The 17,835-nt window shown below is 39.1% G+C and overlaps 1 protein-coding gene across 1 annotated transcript in view; it reads right to left on the reverse strand.

The window, feature by feature from the left end:
- LOC149846759 (uncharacterized) overlaps nucleotides 1-17,835 on the reverse strand; it is a 41,282-nt gene that overhangs the window by 10,987 nt on the left and 12,460 nt on the right. Inside the window, exons 3-5 of the mRNA XM_089998140.1 lie at nucleotides 16,333-16,511; nucleotides 8,854-8,904; nucleotides 20-76 (exon numbers count right to left, since the gene is read on the reverse strand). Of these exons, the coding sequence (XP_089854266.1) occupies nucleotides 20-76; nucleotides 8,854-8,904; nucleotides 16,333-16,511 (287 nt within the window). The remainder of the gene's footprint in view (nucleotides 1-19; nucleotides 77-8,853; nucleotides 8,905-16,332; nucleotides 16,512-17,835) is intronic.

Genomic DNA, 17,835 nt, shown 5'->3' on the forward strand with positions numbered 1-17,835 from the left:
GTGTGACATTTACACATACTTGAATTTGAATTGATTCTTCAGGTGTTAACAGCATTGGCTTCCCATCAACAGGTGACTGAGATTATTGAAGAAAAGAAAGAAGTTAGTGCATCAAGATGGTCGCTATCATCAAATATATGAATTTAAGAACATTTTTTACATTAAATATGATGTGCTTCAAATCCACTAAGGCATTTCAAAGAGGCACTGGATGAATATCAACTTTTCCTCTTTTGACTAGATGACAGCAAAGAAAATGAATCACTGACTGAACCATTAGATAATATGTTGTAAACAGAAATTATTTCCAACAATAAAATAGAGTATTTCTAGTGTGTTTCTTAAAAAACAAAATGGAAAGGATGTCATAGTGGACTCAGCTGTTGCAAATTCCTACAGAACATCATGGATAACATTCTTCAAGAATCAAAATTATAAGGTTCTTGATTGTCTATGATAATGGCTTAGAGATGACAAGGTTTAAACTAATCAAATGACTGGACAAAGTTTCCCCCATTCACAGGATGCATAGACATAAGTAGCAAGGAATTGAAGCATCCATAGTGCTTGCAGGAAAAAGAAGAATCCAAAAACAGCTTTTTATGTAAGAATCTACTATTATCAAGCCTTGCCCTTTACTTGGAGTCAACTTATGAGTCTTATTCATTTATCAAGCACTAAGTTTGTAGTTACTCTGCAACCTTTCACATTCGCCACTCATCGCCTTCCCTATCGGCAATTTTTAGAGGATGATATGTGCTTAATTTGTCTGATTTTCAGTGAACCCGTTGATTAGCACACAAAATGTGAATACAAGGAGAGCACTCAAAATTACAAATTTTAAGCAGACATGTTAGTGCAATTTTTCATAATTAAGGTGCACTCATTGTAGGGGTGGACATCAGGCTGGGCCCAGGTCAGGCCAATTAGAGCTGATAGGCTTGGGAGAAGGCCTGTCCCATCAACAGCCTGACCCAACTTTATCGGGCTCAAGATGGGCCCATGTTTCACTAGGCTCAGTCCTAGTGAATGGGCCATGAATATTGATAACCAGATCAGGCGCAAGCTGGCTCCATTAGAAAGACACTTCACCCAGATCCAAAAGCAGCCTGGTTTACTGTTTGGGCTGGGCTAGGCCCATGCAGCCTAAACCCAGACCATCCTATGTTGGGTACCTGGAAGTACCTGACCCAGTGTTCACCTCTAACTGATTGGTGACTCTTCCACAAGAAGTGTTTCACTCGATCACTAAGAAACATAGGCTAGTCTGTGAAGAAGTAGAAAAAAGGGGAAATGTGGACTCAGATGAACAGAGCCAGCAATGGTAGTCCCTTTCCAGCCACAACATATGCATACCAATTGGGCTCTGTTTGGGAGCTGGTGTCAGAAATGGAGGTGGGATTTCTGGAATCCCCACTTGTCTCCGATGTTTGGTTTGGACGCTCCACTCGTTATAAATTTCAGAGTTCAACTACACCCTTGCAAGGATGATGTTGTCCACAGTGCACTCAACTGCCATCTCCACTGAGCCATCACCGTCCTCATCACCGTTCTGATATCCCTCCCAACACCAGCTCCCGAACAGAGCCTTCATTCAAAATACATGTGAGATGTGTACAACAACAACAACAACAACTACGCCTTCATCCCAAAACAATTGGGGTCGGCGATCTAAACCAACAAAGAAAATCATTCTGGGTCTTCCACATGAATCCTTCTCCTCCATTCATTTCTATCCAATGCCATGTCCTCGGTGAGGTTCAAAGCATTCATATCCTTTCCTATCACCTCCATCCATGTCTTCCTAGGCCTACCCCGACCTCTTTTAACTAATATATTTTCCCATTTCTCCATCCTTCTAACTGGAGCATCATTAGGCCTACGTCGAATATGTCCAAACCACCGTAAACGATTCTCTCTCATCTTATTTTCAATGGGTGCAACGCCTACCTTTTTACGTATCTCCTCATTTTGAATCTTATCTTTTATTGTATTTTAACACATCCATCTCAGCATACGCATCTCAGCTACACTCATTTTTTTAATATGATGTCTCTTGGCAGCCCAACATTCCGTACCATATAGTAAAGCGGGCCTAATAATCGTCCTATAAAACTTTTTCTTCAACGGCAATGGCATTCTACGATCGCACAACACTCCAGTTACACTCTTCCATTTCATCCACCCAACCTTTATCCTATGATTTACATCTCCATCAATTTCTCCATACTTTTGAATGATAGATCCCAAATATTTGAAAGAATCATCCACCGGTATTTCTTGCTCACCAAGCTTCACTACACTCCCATCTCTATTTCGTTGCTTACTAAATCGACATTCCATGTGAGATGTGTATTTAATGAAATTCCTACTGCCAAAGTTGACATATACGCTCACCAGAAGAATGACTCAAAGAAATCCCAAATCGTCTTGTTTGGAACATAACCATAATTATGGAAAAATTTTGAACATAATTTTTCATGAAAGGAAAAGTTGTAGCTGCCTACCACTTTTCTGGCCTACCGCCAGCCTGTAATGAGATATGTGGAAATATAAAGAGTGCTATAAGCACTTGCAATGTCCTACAATGGACAAACAAAAGATACAATAGCCAAGTCCACTAAGGGACAATACATGCACAAGCCTTGAGAAAGGCAAAAATATAAAAGCCTCTTTATTGATTGAGAGAGAGAGAGAGCTCTCAAGCATGAAGAAAATACAAAGAGGTTCACCCCTATTTATACAAAAAAAAATGAGAAGAAGGGAGGCCATATGGCCTCAAAAGGAGAGCCAAAAATGGGGCTCCCATGGAGTCGTTGGGGGCCCCAACGACTCTATGGTGGGGCCCCTTTTTGGTTATTGCAAAAAAGAAAAAAAATAAAAAACTAAATGTATTTATAAAAGCTAAATTAAAAAATAGTTATTTTCTAAAGACAACTATGTGAAAAGACAAAAATACCCCTATCAGGTATATATATACATACATATTTTAACACCCCTCCTCAAACTTTAAGGGAAGATGACGAAAAGTTTGCCAAGAAGAAACATGAAGCGGGGAGCAAGAAGGGATTTAGTAAATAAATCCGCCAACTGATATTCTGAAGTGACATATGGAAGAGTAATTGTTTCTCATAAAAATTCATCCTGAACATAATGACAGTCCATCTCGATATGTTTGGTGCGCTCGTGGAAGGTGTGATTGCTTGCAATATATATAGTACTCTTGTTGTCACAGCATAACTTTGAAGCTTGAGCAATATCAACCCCCATGTCTTTGAGAAAACTGCAAAGCCAAATTAGTTCCATTGTTGTGGTTGTCATAGCCCGATATTCAGCTTTAGTAGAAGATAGCGAGACTTTTTGTTGCTTCTTGCATCTCCAGGTAATTAAGGAATCTTCTAAAAAGACACAAAAACTGGTAGTTAAGATTCTATCATTAGGGTTACCTCCTCAATCTGTATCAGCATAAGCAAGAAGATTTAATGAAGAAGATGAGGATAGAAATAGCCCTTTATTTATAGTGTTTTTGATGTATCGGATGACCCAAAGCACAGAGCTCATATGCACAGTTGTAGGAGCATGTTGAAATTGCCTTGCAGAGTGAACCGCATGAGCGATGTCTGGTCTAGTGATGGTTAGGTAAGTGAGAGATCCAATGAGTTGTCTGTAGGGTGTAGGATCTTCCAAAAGAATCTTGTCCTCCAACCTTAATTTGGCATTAATGACCTCTGGAGTCTCTACATTTTTATCATCTGAAATGCCAGACTTGGTACATATATCTAAAGCAAGCTTCATCTGTGACAAAATATATTCTCTAGGAGAATATGTGACTTCAATACCAGGAAAATATCTAAAGAAGCCTAAATCAGACATGTCAAAATTATTTTTTAACATGGTTTTAACATCAACAATATTATTTTGATCATTCTCAATGATAATCATGTCATCAACATAAAGTAATAAGATAACAATGCTAGTACCTGCACTTTTAACAAAGAGAGCAGTGTCAATATAACATGAGTGAAATCCTAATTTAAGCATGATATCACTAAAACGATCATACTAAGCCTTGGAGGCTTTTAAGAGTTTGACCTTGTCCAATATTAATTTCAGGTGGTGGATCCATATATACTTCTTCGTTTAAATTCCTATTTAGAAAAGCATTTTTCACATCGAGTTGATATATAGGTCATTTTTTGGTTGATGTGACAGTTATTAGAGTTCTGACACTAGCCATTCTTGCTATAGGAGCGAATGTTTCCTCATAATCAATTCCATATTCTTGCGAATATCCCTTCGCTACTAACCTGGCTTTATATCTTTCAAAGGATCCATCGTTTTTAATTTTAACTTTAAAGACCCAACGACATCCAATAGGTTTTTTATGCGGAAGGAGTTTGACTATTTCTCAAGTATTAGCCTTTTTTAGCGCATCTAATTCTATTTTCATTGCTTCAACCCAATGTGATAGAGTTTTAGCTTGATTATAATGAGCGGGTTCATAATATGAATGTAAGGTTATCAAGCATGCCCGTTAATTGGGTGCTAAAGACTCATAGGATACAGACCTATTATGTGGTATTGATTCTCTAGAAGAGTGCCGAATGGGGGGCTCTTCTGAAGATTCGAAAATTTGAGAGTATTTCTCTAAGGCACTAATAGGCCTTTCTTGATCTCTTCGGGTGTAAACATTAATATTTTCATTACTAGTACCATTACTTGGTGGTGACACATCAAAATTGGACACATCACTAGTGTCTTCTATACTTTCAAGATGATTCATAGAATCATCATTTATGTCATCAATAAGATAACGTAAAAACATATAATCACTTTCATTTGATTTTTCCATTTTTTTAAAACCATTCTCATCTTCTAAGAAAGTTACATCTTTTGAAACATACAGATTATCATTTTATAAATCAAAACACCTATAGCCTTTTTTATTTTCCCCATAACCTAGAAAAACGCATTCAATTGCCTTTGGAGACAACTTATCTCTCTTATGTAAGAGAACAAAGCATTTACAACCAAAAATGCGAAGCCGATTAAAAGCCGGAGAGAATTTAAGAAGTTTTTCATAAGGAAAGGCATTCTTTAATTTTAAGGAAGGCATTCTATTGATTAGGTATGTTGAGGTTAAGACGGCTTCGGCCCAAAAAAAATTTGAAAAATTTTTAGAGACAAAAAATGTTCTAGCGGTTTCTATAATATGCCTATGCTTTCTTTTCGCTAGTCCGTTTTGTTGTGGAGTTTTAGGGCATGATTTTTCGTGACAAATTCTATTTTGAGTTAAATAATTTTGGAATTTATTAGATATCATTCACCACCGGAATCGGTTCTCAAAGTGGATATATTACTTTCAAATTGATTTTGAATTTTTATATGAAATTCTTTAAAGGAAAACACTTATGATTTGTGACTAAGAAAATAGATCCAAACATATCGAGTAAAGTCATCGATGAAAGTGACATAGTAGGAGTAACCTCATTTAGACATGACCGGAGATGGACCCCAAACATCTGAGTGCACCAATTCAAAGGGTCTTGAAGAAAGAAAAGTTCTAGTTGGAAAAGGAATAGACTTCATTTTTCCAAAAATACAATCTTTGCAATTAATGCCTTTTTCCTTACAAAATTTGTTTCCAAACGGAAAAAGATATATTTTTTAATAGCTTGGATGACCAAGCCTTTTATGCCAAGTTTTAATACTTTTTTCTTGAACATAAGAACAAAATTAGTTTGTAGGAAGGTTTAGATGATCCATATAGTAGAGGTCCCTCTTCCTATGGCCTTGCCCAATCCGCTTCCCGGACCGGAGATCCTGCACAAAGCAACCATTAGATGAGAAAGATATTTCACATCCATGGTCGGCAATTTGGGAGACCGAAAAAAGTTTTAAATTGAGTTTTGGAACAACTCTAACTTTTAGAACAAAAAGATTTTGAGAATTTTTTGAGTTTAGAGTTCCAATACTAGAAATTTTCAAAAAAGTTCCATCGGTCGTAGAAACACAAGAGCCTTTTGAATTGGTGCAAACATCGACTAAGGCATTTTCATGGGGAGTCAATATGAAAAGATGCTTCAGAGTCTAAAATCCAAGAGTACGTATCGGGTGATGACGTAGACGCAATGACCGCACCCAGTGTGGAGGAAATAGCTTTAAGGATTTGTTGAAGAGCCATAGATATTTGACCAAGGGTCTCTTTGAGGTCACCATTCTTGCCTTCATCTTCTTTGGCGGTAGATTATTCAAGAGAGGCCACCTTAGGTTTGAAAGTTCCACTGAGCTTTGGGCAAGCGAGTTTAATGTGACCCGGCTCATAGTATGATGGCAAACAATCATTTTTCTTCCTCTATTGTAGTTTTCTTGTTTACCAAAGTGGGGGGGTTATAGGTTTTTACATTGTTGTTGGGTTTGGATAAAGCAAGTACTTCATCAACATTCTTACTCATGCCAAGCCTTGTTTCTTCTTGAGTGATTTCGGCAATGGCATCCTCCATTGGAGGAAAGATAGATCTACGAAGAAGTGATGACCTCACTTGCTCAAATTCGGGACGTAACCCAAATAAGAATTGGAACAATCGATCTTGTTCAATTTGCTTTTGTCATAACTCGACATCTTCCATAGCAACTCATTTTGGCTCTAAAAGAGCCAACTCATCTCATAGTGGATTTAAAACATTATAGTAATCTTGAATACTTGAATCACCTTGTTTGGTGATTCTAATTTTTTCTTGCAAAAAATATGCTCTTGCAAGATCCTTTTGGGTATACATACCCTTCATAAAAAACCAAGCCTCATTGGCCCGGCGAAATTTAGCTATATTAGCACATACCTTGAGTTTGACATTGTTCATGAACCAAACAAGGATTTTTGCGTGATTGTTTTCCCAATCTTCAACTTCTTTTTGATAATTTTTAATGGCTTCAAGGCGAGTATCTCCTTCAAGAGCCTTTTTTTTGCCACCTTCGATCTTTGTGAGCTTCAATCTAGGTTCTGAAATGGAACCCATAACATACCCCCAAAGTTTCTTACCTTTGAGGTTGTTCTCCGTAGCCGATGCCCACATCATGTAGTTCTTTCCATTGAGTTTGAAGGATAGGTCGATTTTTGCTTCCATAATGCCACCAAGAAGTGAGAAGAAGGGAGACAATAGATAAGAAATATACGTACCATGTTTTCTCCTCTAAGAACCGAGTGACTCTTATACTATGTAATGAGATATGCGAAAATATAAAGAGTGCTATAAGCACTTGCAATGTCCTACAATGGACAAACAAAAGAGACAATAGCCAAGTCCACTAAGGGACAATACATACTTGTGAAAGGCAAAAATATAAAAAACTTCTTTACTGAGAGAGAGAGAGAGCTCTCAAGCATGAAGAAAATACAAAGGGGTTCACCCCTACTTATACAAAAAGAAATGAGAAGGGAGGCCACATGGCCTCAAAAGGAGAGCCAAAAAGAGGGCTCCCATGGAGTCGTTGGGAGCCCCCAACAGTCACATTTGTGACTGTTGGGGGGCCCACCGACTATATGGTGGGGCCCCTTTTTTGTTATTGCAAAAAGGAAAAAAAATAAAAAAATAAATGTATTTATAAAAGCTAAATTAAAAAATAGTTGTTTTCTAAAAATAACTATGTGAAAAGACAAAAATACCCCTATCAGGTATTATATATATATATACACACACACACGAATACATATTTTAACACAGCCTACCAGTGCTACCACAAACGAGTGGGTGTTTTCAGGTTGATTTCACAAATCTGACCCTGCAGATGTGTTCAGCATGGTTGATTTGCTAGGAAACGACACTTAGATCATGTTCGACAAAAAAACATGATTTTTAAGCCCTGAATATTTATGAAAATTTCAGACCGTTGATTTTTAAACCTTATAAAAACCTACCTGCATGTCGGAATCAGACGAACTAAGAGTCAATTCATGTAAAACCAAGCATGTAGAACATATCTGTTAAGGTCAGATCAAGAGGAAAACATGGGAAAAAAACTTCAAAAGCTTGGTAGGCTGGCGGTAGGCTAGAAAAGTGGTAGGCAGCTACCACCTACTCCCATTTAGAAGAGCAAATATCTTAAACAAAGAGACCAGCAATTCGATTAGTGACCAAATTTATTTCCCCCATGACCAGTCACATAATCATTCAGATGAACATTGCATTCATAATTGTTAGTTTCTCGATGCCTAAAACTGCCTTTCTCCATAGTTTTGACGTGAAGTAGACTACCTATCAAACAGAAAAGTAGTGCATTTTATCTTCTCTAACTGCACTTGTAACTGCTTGTTTGAGCTTCAAGTTTTTTTTGACAGATAAGAAATACAAGGGAAACAAGGGTGATACTCCAAGCTAGAGATCAAGTTTTCCTTTCTAATTGTCAAATTATGATAGAATTTCATAATGAAGGATACATCATGGTCAATAAAGGTAAATTGACATGAGGAGGTTCAATGAAACCAGAACCTATCATCATAGATAAATATAAAATTATTAAAGGAAAAAAAAACTCAGTTGCATCGACTCTACATCCAATGGCTAACTGAGAAGGAAGCACACTTGGGTAGCCTAGAGGAAGTAGAGATACTCCCAAATAAGGCAAGACTTGGGGATGCTTAAAAAGGATAGTCCTTGGGTGATGCTTCTCTTAGAAGGAGAGATGTTAACCAAAAAAGGAGGAGAAGCGATCCTTGTCTACAGAAAGAACCATAGTACTGAATTACCAGGCAAAACTCACAAGAGCATCCTGTAATTGACAGATCTATTTCGGTAAATTTACAGTCCATATACATGCAGCTTAATTCAGAATAAAAAAGGAAAAAAATAAACATACCTGAAATGTGACACCTTTTTCGGTTATTTCAGCTAAATGCAACAGAGAAACCTGGTCATATAAAAGCAAAAAAATAATCACTGACTCAGAAATTTCACTTTCAAATGAAGTTATATTATGTCCACAACAATCACAAAATAAAGAATTTGAAAGAACGCCATTATCATTCAACTAATGTCATCAATCTGCGAAAAATGGCCCACCTTCATGAAAATTGATGGCACCTTCATAAATATGGAATATTAAAAGGACTTAGTTTAATAATTCAGAGAGTGCTTGAAGGTAGCAGTTTACAGCAAAAGGTCAGCCATGATGGTTTCTGGCCCAAATGTCTGAACTAAAGTATGAAGATAAAGTATATTAAGAAATTTGTTCAATTTACCATTGATAATTCAGCATTCAAGTCGGTATCATCTTTAAAAGAATTATGATGTAGACATTATAAAAATGTATGACAATCAGTATTGTCGTTCACACAGACACAAGGAAGCACAAAAGCTTGCTTGTGATAGCTTACCAGTTACCTCTTTCAGTGTGTTGTAGGAATTGATCAATGCTCTTGATATTCCCGCAGTTGATACTTGATAGAGTGGATAGATGTATGCATTTTTGTGTCATTGCATTTAATATTTTGTCGCACGCTGTTTAGACCATTCCACATCTAACTGTATGCCGTTATGCTTAATGTGATGGTTCCAGAGTTTGAGTGCCATAAGTTTTAAACTCTTTCTTGTTCATACATATAGTCAAGAACTCGTGAACTAATATCTATAAATGAATTATTTGAAGTGTTATTCTGCACTTGGACAAATGTGTAAAGCATGAACTTTTGTTGCCCTGAACATGTTAGGAAGAATGGGTGGATGCTAAAAACTTGAACTGATGTATGTATACGCAATCAATAACATTCTATGTCACACGGACTCGGCTAAAGGGTTGCCGCACCCGCGTCGACACGCACGGACTCGGGTGCGGCTTCGGACTCGGCCCGGACTCGGTCAACGCCGAGTCGGACTCGGTCAACGAGTCCGGGCCGAGTCCGTCCACATTTTGGACTCGGTCAACTTTGACCGAGTCCAAAATTGTCCATTTCGAGTTTTAAATTATGTTTTGGATCCGGGTCGGGTCCAAACCTGACCCAGATCCAAATTTTTTTTGGCAGCCGAACCCTAAAAGGGGTTTATCGACAGGGAGAGGGGCTTACCCTCTCGATTTTGCCTCTCCCCTCAGCCCCTGCAGCTTTCTCCTGCAACCACGCCGGCGATCCGAACTCCGGCGACAGGCAGCCACCGTCTCCCCCTCCGTCAGGTATGTCGACCCTCCTGCACCCTCTGCTCGTAGCCTCCCTCCTTGCACCCTTTGCACGCAGAAGAGGGGCTCGGCCCCCCTCCCTGCACCCTCTGCTCGCAGGGGAGGGGCTCGGCCCCTCCCTGCACCCTCTGCTCGCAGAGTGTTAAATATGTATATGTAAATGAATATATTTTTGTACTGTATTGTACCACTTGTACAGCATACTGTACTGTATTGTACTACTGTACTGTATTGTACTGTATTGTACAGCATAATGTACTGTATTGTACTATTGTACTGTATTGTACCACTCGTACAACATATAAATATCAATAGAAAGGGGAGAAGACATCATTGCCGCCCAACATTTTTTTTTCTCTCTTCCCTCTTACCTCTCTCTCTATCTCTTGCTACGATAGTAAGGTGACTCCCACATCTGATTTCTCACATGGTATCAGAGCCAAGGGCGTGGTAATCACGATCATCTGGAAGGCCCCTAAGGACCTTGACGTGTGTTTTTGGGCGTTCTCAAGGAAAGTGTTTTTTTTTCATCTTTTCTCTGTTGTTTCTCCGTTGAATCACTATATTTCGACGTCGTTTCTTCATTTCCTCATATCGTGCATCTTTTCCTTCTTACATATTCTGTTATCCCCAATTTTATCAACCTCTTTTCTCAAACTTCTTGTGATTTCTTATCTATTTCTTGCAATATAGTTGATAAATCGTACATTCTGCACGATTAACTAAAAAAAAAATCGTGATTTCCAAAACTCAAAAATTTCTGTCCGTACGGTTCTGTCCGTACGGTTCTGTCCGTACGGTTCTGTCCATACAACCTACGAATTTCTGTCGTGCTGTTTGATTCATCTTTGATCTTCTTCCTTATGGATTCTAAAATCAGCCCCGGATTTCTTTCTCAACTTGTTTCTCACAAATTAACTCATGATAACTACTTACTTTGGAAACGCCAAATTATGCCGTTTATCCGAAGTCATGGTCTTTCCGGGCATCTGGATGGGGGATCACCCGCCCCACCTATGACTATTACGCAAGAGGTAACTGGTAATGATGGGAAGGTGAGTTGCATTGTTATTCCAAATCCTGCGTATGATGTTTGGTTTCAGAAGGACCAATCTGTGGTTGCCTATTTGACTGCCACGTTATCTGATCGTATATTACAAACTATCTCTGACCATTTTACTGCTGCAGAACTATGGAGACATCTTGCTCACTCTTATTCACAGGTTTCTGAATCACGTGCACTTCAACTGAAATGGCAGTTCCAATCTATGCGAAAGGGAACTAAGACCATTACTGAATTTCTAGGGGATATCAAAATTATCATTGATCAGTTGGCCGCTATTGGATATCCTGTTTCTGACAGAGATGTTGTTCAGCAGGTATTGGGAAGCCTTGGGCCCCAATATCGTATGTTTTGCACTGCATTACAGGTTGCCTCTACACTTCCATGCTTTGAGGATTTACAGGCCAAACTCCTACAGTATGAAGTTAGTTTGACTCAAGATCATCTTATTGATGATCCTCATCCTGTCATGTTTACATCTGGGTCTACCTCATTTCGTCCACCTGCTGCTCATATGGGCCGTGGAGGACTCCTTCCTACTCCTACTGCTCCACCTGCCACTAGAGGTACTCGTGTCCCTACTTGCTTCCATTGCAACAAGCGTGGCCATGTGAAAGCAGATTGTTGGCACAACCCACAGAATCGCAATAAGGCAGGGAGGCCAGGACCAAGAGCTGGACAGATGAATGTTAGACAGTTTCAGGGGCAGCCGCAGGGAAATTTTCGAGCACATCAGGGTACTGATCAGGGACAGAGTGCAGGGTTGCCACATGATGTGCAACAAATTCTGATGACTGCATTTAACAACATGAATTTGCGTCAGAATGATGATGGAGTTTAGTATATTGATTCTGGAGCAGCCGCACATGTTACTTCTGATGCAGGTAAACTTTCCAACATGGTTCCTTATATTGGCACTGGCACTATTGTCACGGGAGATGGTTCCCACCACCCTATTTCTCATACTGGAAATGCATCTCTCTCTTTGTCACAATCTACACTACCATTGAAAAATGTCTTACTCACTCCTGCCATTGAGAAAAACATTTTATCTGTTTCTAAATTGGTTGATGAAACAAATTCATCCATGGAATTTACTCCGTCTTCTGTTTGTCTTAAGGACCTTCGAACAAAGAAGATGCTCGCTAAGGGTGAACGACGCGGAAACATGTACGTCTTCGAAGCAGCCCCCGGGACTTTGAAGACGTCATCTACCGTGTCTCCATCTTTTCCTGCTTATTTGAGTCAGTCTTCTTCTGTTATGCAATGTAATAAGCCAGTTTCTTGGCATCGTCGGTTAGGTCATTGTAGTCAAGGGTTCCTTGACAAATTGTCTTCTCAGGGTTTTATTCCCAAAGTCAAATTAGATCATAAGTGTCCTAGTTGTAATGTCTGCAAGAGTCATGTACTTCCCTTTCAAAGTATCAATAAAAGAGCTTTCAAGCCATTTGAAATTATTCACTCTGATGTTTGGGGCCCAACTCCTGTTTCATCTCTATCTGGCTCTCGTTATTATGTGTTATTTCTTGACTCTTTCACTCGTTACACTTGGATTTACTTTATGAAATCTAAATCTGAAGTGTTCAAACTTTTCAAACAATTCCATGCTCTTGTTCAGAACCTTTTCAATTCAAATATCACTTATTTCCAGTGTGATGGTGGTGGAGAATACATATCTCATGATTTTAGTGAATATTTAAAGGACCATGGCATCACACGTAACTCCTCTTGTCCTTACACTCCACAACAGAATGGAGTAGCAGAACGTAAGCATCGGCATATTGTTGAAACCGCGTTAAGTATGATGCACAATATTGATATTTCTTTCTCTCTTTGGACTGAGGCCTTTCACACTGCAGTGCATATCATTAACAGGTTGCCTATGGAATTATTAGGAGATCAGTCTCCTTATTATTTGCTTCACGGTTCTCACCCTTCTTATGATGATTTGCATGCTTTCGGATGCATTTGTTATGTCCATGTGGATCATTCTTTACGTAACAAGTTTCAGGACAGAGCAGTTCAGTGCAGATTTCTGGGATATGCCGATGGGTATAAAGGATATAGATGTTATGATCCTATTTTGGGTAAGATTAAGGTGTCTAGAAATGTTGTTTTTGATGATGACCATTTCAGCACTTGTGATACTTCTCAGGTATATGAGCAAACTACTTATGATCCATGGCTTTGTGATACTTTGCTATATGACTCTATCAGAGATCCTGTTGTTGATGAACCAATTCAGTTTGAAGCAGACAACTCCATCATCCAGGATGCACCTTCACAGTTTTCAGGTTTGGTTTATGCCCGTCGAGGAGCCCCTTCAATTCCATCTCACGAGGCTCCCCCTCTTCGACGATCCACACGTGAAAGGCATCCTATCCATCGTTGGGTTAGTTACAACAATTTTTCTCTTGACTTTCAGTTGTTTCTAACCAATGTGGCCAAAGAGAAAGAGCCGTCTACTTTCCATCAGGCAGCCCATTCTCGAGCTTGGGTTGAAGCTATGAACGAAGAAATGGTAGCACTTCATGAATGTCATACATGGGATATTGTTCCTCGACCTGTTGATAGAAATGTTGTTGGTTCCAAATGGGTTTACAAGATCAAGCGTAAACCAGATGGTAGCATTGAAAGATATAAAGCTCGCCTTGTTGCACGCGGATTCACACAACAATATGGGCAAGATTATGAGGAAACTTTTAGCCCTGTTGTCAAAATTGGCACCATTAGTTTGATCCTCACTTTGGCACTTCAGCATGGTTGGTCTCTTAGCCAGTTGGATGTCAAGAATGCGTTCCTACATGGGGACTTGAAGGAAGAGGTGTATATGGAGCAACCTCCTGGATATAGTGAACATGATGCGGCTACATGGGTTTGTAAATTGAGAAGGTCTCTTTATGGTTTAAAACAGGCATCTCGGTCTTGGTTTGAGAGTTTCTCCATGGAAATTCAGCAGCATGGCTTTTCTAAGAGTATACTTGATCATTCTTTATTTATGTATAAGAATGATCATGTTACTACTTGGGTTCTTATATATGTTGATGACATCATTATCACTGGGAGTGATGATGCACATATTGCCTTGGTCAAGTCTTTACTCATGGCCAAATTCAAGATGAAGGACTTAGGCCCATTGCGATACTTCTTGGGAGTTGAAGTCGATAGACAAGATGATCGACTCACTCTAAGTCAACACAAGTATACTCTTGACATTCTTCACACCACTGGTATGATTAATTGTAAACCTCTCAGCACCCCATCTGTCTTAAATCATAAGTTTAGTGCAAAAGAAGGCCAATTATATCATGATTCCACTTTATATCGCCGCATTGTTGGTATGTTGCAATATCTTACATTTACAAGACCTGACATTGCTTATGCTGTAAATCAAGCATCTCAGTTTATGCATGCTCCCACTGATTGTCATATGGAATGTATTAAGCGTATTCTCAGATATCTGAAAGGGACTATTGGAGATGGATTGCTCTATCACAAAGATGAAAGCTTCACTACAGGACACCGTCTACTTACATATTGTGATGCAGATTGGGGTGGGGACCCTGATGAGCGTAGGTTGGTTTCAGGATATTGTGTTTTTATTGGCCCAAATATTGTCACTTGGAGTAGTAAGAAACAAAAGGCCATTGCTAAATCCAGCACTGAGGCAGAGTACAGGGCAATGGCAGCAGGGACAGCTGATGTCACTTGGGTACGGCATCTTCTTCAAGAGTTGAATGAACCTATCTCTTCCTCTCTGCTTTTATGTGATAATCAAAGTGCCATTAATATTTCTTTTAACCCTATTCATCATTGTCGCACGAAACACATTGAGATTGATCAGCATTTTGTTAGACAAAAGATTGAAACAGAAGAAATTGAGGCTTCGTATGTCAGATCAGAAGACCAAGTAGCAGACATCTTCACCAAAGGATTGGTTAGTCATCAATTTTGGTTACTTAAGGGCAAGTTGAGCATGATTGAAGATCATCCTCAACTTGAGGGAGGCTGTTAAATATGTATATGTAAATGAATATATTTCTGTACTGTATTGTACCACTTGTACAGCATACTGTACTGTATTGTACTACTGTACTGTATTGTACTGTATTGTACAGCATACTGTACTGTGTTGTACTATTGTACTGTATTGTACCACTCGTACAACATATAAATATCAATGGAAAGGGGAGAAGACATCATTGCCGCCCAACATTTTTTTTTCTCTCTTCCCTCTTACCTCTCTCTCTATCTCTTGCTACGATAGTAAGGTGACTCCCACATCTGATTTCTCACACAGAGGAGGGGCTCGGCCCCCCTCCCTGCACCCTTTGCAAGCAGAAGAGGGGCTCGGCCCCCCTCCCTGCACCCTCGGCTCGCAGGGGAGGGGCTCGGCCCCTCCCTGCACCCTCTGCTCGCAGGGGAGGGGCTCGGCCCCCCTCCCTGCACCCTCGGTTCGCAGGGGAGGGGCTCGGCCCCCCTCCCTGCGAACTTTGCACCCTCTGCTCGCAGGGGAGGGGCTCGGCCCCCCTCCCTGCACCCTCTGCTCGCAGATTATTTTGGCAGTATATTATAAATAATTATAATATTTAAAATATATATATTTATAATATATATTTTTTAATATATATATATAGCCGAGTCCCCGTGTCCAAATTTTTTGGAATTGCGCCGCACCCGTGTCGCACCCGCACCCATGTGACATAGATGACATCATTACTAAAACATAGTTTGTAGTCATAGTAATAAGAATCTCTGCTTTGGGCTGCAACCAACGAAATGGGATCCTAATTACCAGCATACCAAAGTCCGTTTAAGTTCAAATGATCCTAAACTAGCATGCCAGAATCTATGAGCGGGTGACCCATGAGCTGCAATCTAGAGCATAGGTATTAGGTGATAATGGTTGTAAGCTTATCTGCAAGAGCAATAATTATAAACCAAGCTCAATGTCTGTTGCATAACCATATTCAGCCAAGTTCAAAAATTCATCAAGAGAAAACAGGTAGCAGAATGTGCAAGATAAAAATATAGACTAGAAAAGTACGGAAAGCTTAATAGTTGTGAATTTCACCAAATATACTAAAAAGCACAATATTGTTTACCATCTGAAAACCACCAGAATCAGTAAGCAGTGCCCTTGGCCAGTTCATAAATTTGTGAAGACCATCCATTTCATCAATCAGGTCAGCACCTGGACGAAGTGCCAAATGGTACGTGTTCCCAAGAATTATTTGGCAACCAATATCTTCTAGTTGGCTGCTTGTCAAACCTTTAATGGTACCTGAAAACAAAGTTTTTTCAACATACTGGAACAACCAAATCTAGAACCTTCTTAAATAGCAATAACAATCATGTGCTATAATGAATAAGAATTGTTATTAGTATCCTGCCGGGGAAAACATCATAGATTGAAGAACCCAGAAAACAAGAAACAATTAAAAGCATGATGCCAGTCAAGTATATTACATCAAATTATGACTAGCATTCGAAGACACTTGAACAATATAAATAGGAAGAACACCTGGAAGTGGATAAAAAGACCCCTTAAGCTTAAAAGATAACCTCAAGAGTTTTGATAGGAGATAACATAAACAAGCAAAACCAAACAACAATCACAGCATCATCAAAAACCCAAAATAGCAGAAAACAAGGCACGCATTTAATATAACTCCATAACAAATTAGACAAGGTAGGCCAGTGGAAAATAGAAAATCTATGCCTTGAAATAGATGGATGGTAATAGATAACAAACCAGGGATGATAGATGACAAACCAGTAATAACAACCATAGCCACCATCAAGGTATAGCAAATTATAAAATAGCAGAGTATGTCTAAAACCCTAGAAATCAATAATTACCAAATCAAACAATACACTTAAAAAGAGAAATCAGCAACATGAACACGAGAAATCTGGAATAGATATCTTAGCAACTCATCTTAATCCAGGTGATCTACCAGTTGAATTAGCCAGTTTACGCTTGAAAAGATGTTTGTATTTTCACGTGAAACTTTTTTACGTTTTATGTATTTCGGGTCTGGATCTTACATCAGACCCGATCCATACTGTAATATAACAAGTATAAATATATGTTTTTAGGTCACGATTTCACGATTGGAAATCGTGACATCCGCAGCCCCTTCTCTTCTTCATCAACTCCCTTCTTGCAAATAGGCTCTGGCGAATTCTAACATGGTATCAGAGTCAAGATCCATATAGGGCTTTGAAGTCGCTTCCAAAAGGTCTGACCTAAGAGATAGACCCGCTTCCAATCAAGAGGTTTTTCTTCTTTCTATCTTCTTCTTTTGCCTTCTTACTCTGTGTCCCTTTTCGTTTCGCAGATCTGCATTAGAATCAGTCTGTCTCTTCTTACTGTTTTCTTTCCTGAAAATTTTAACAATCACGATTTCTTGAACTTCAATTTCAGTATCCGTTCTGGAACACTCAGATCTGATCGTAAATCTGCGTCAGATCTGAAGTATTCCGTCATTCAAAACTTGTATTCACGATTTCTAAATACTCGGTTTCAGCATCTTTTCTGGAATATTCAGATCTGAAGTATTCAACCCTTCAAAACTCGTATTCTCGATTTCTGCATGTTTTTC

The sequence above is a fragment of the Nuphar pumila genome, chromosome 2, assembly GCF_984573655.1.
Source record: "Nuphar pumila chromosome 2, dmNupPumi1.hap1.1, whole genome shotgun sequence".
In the NCBI taxonomy this organism is placed as follows: Eukaryota; Viridiplantae; Streptophyta; class Magnoliopsida; order Nymphaeales; family Nymphaeaceae; genus Nuphar; species Nuphar pumila.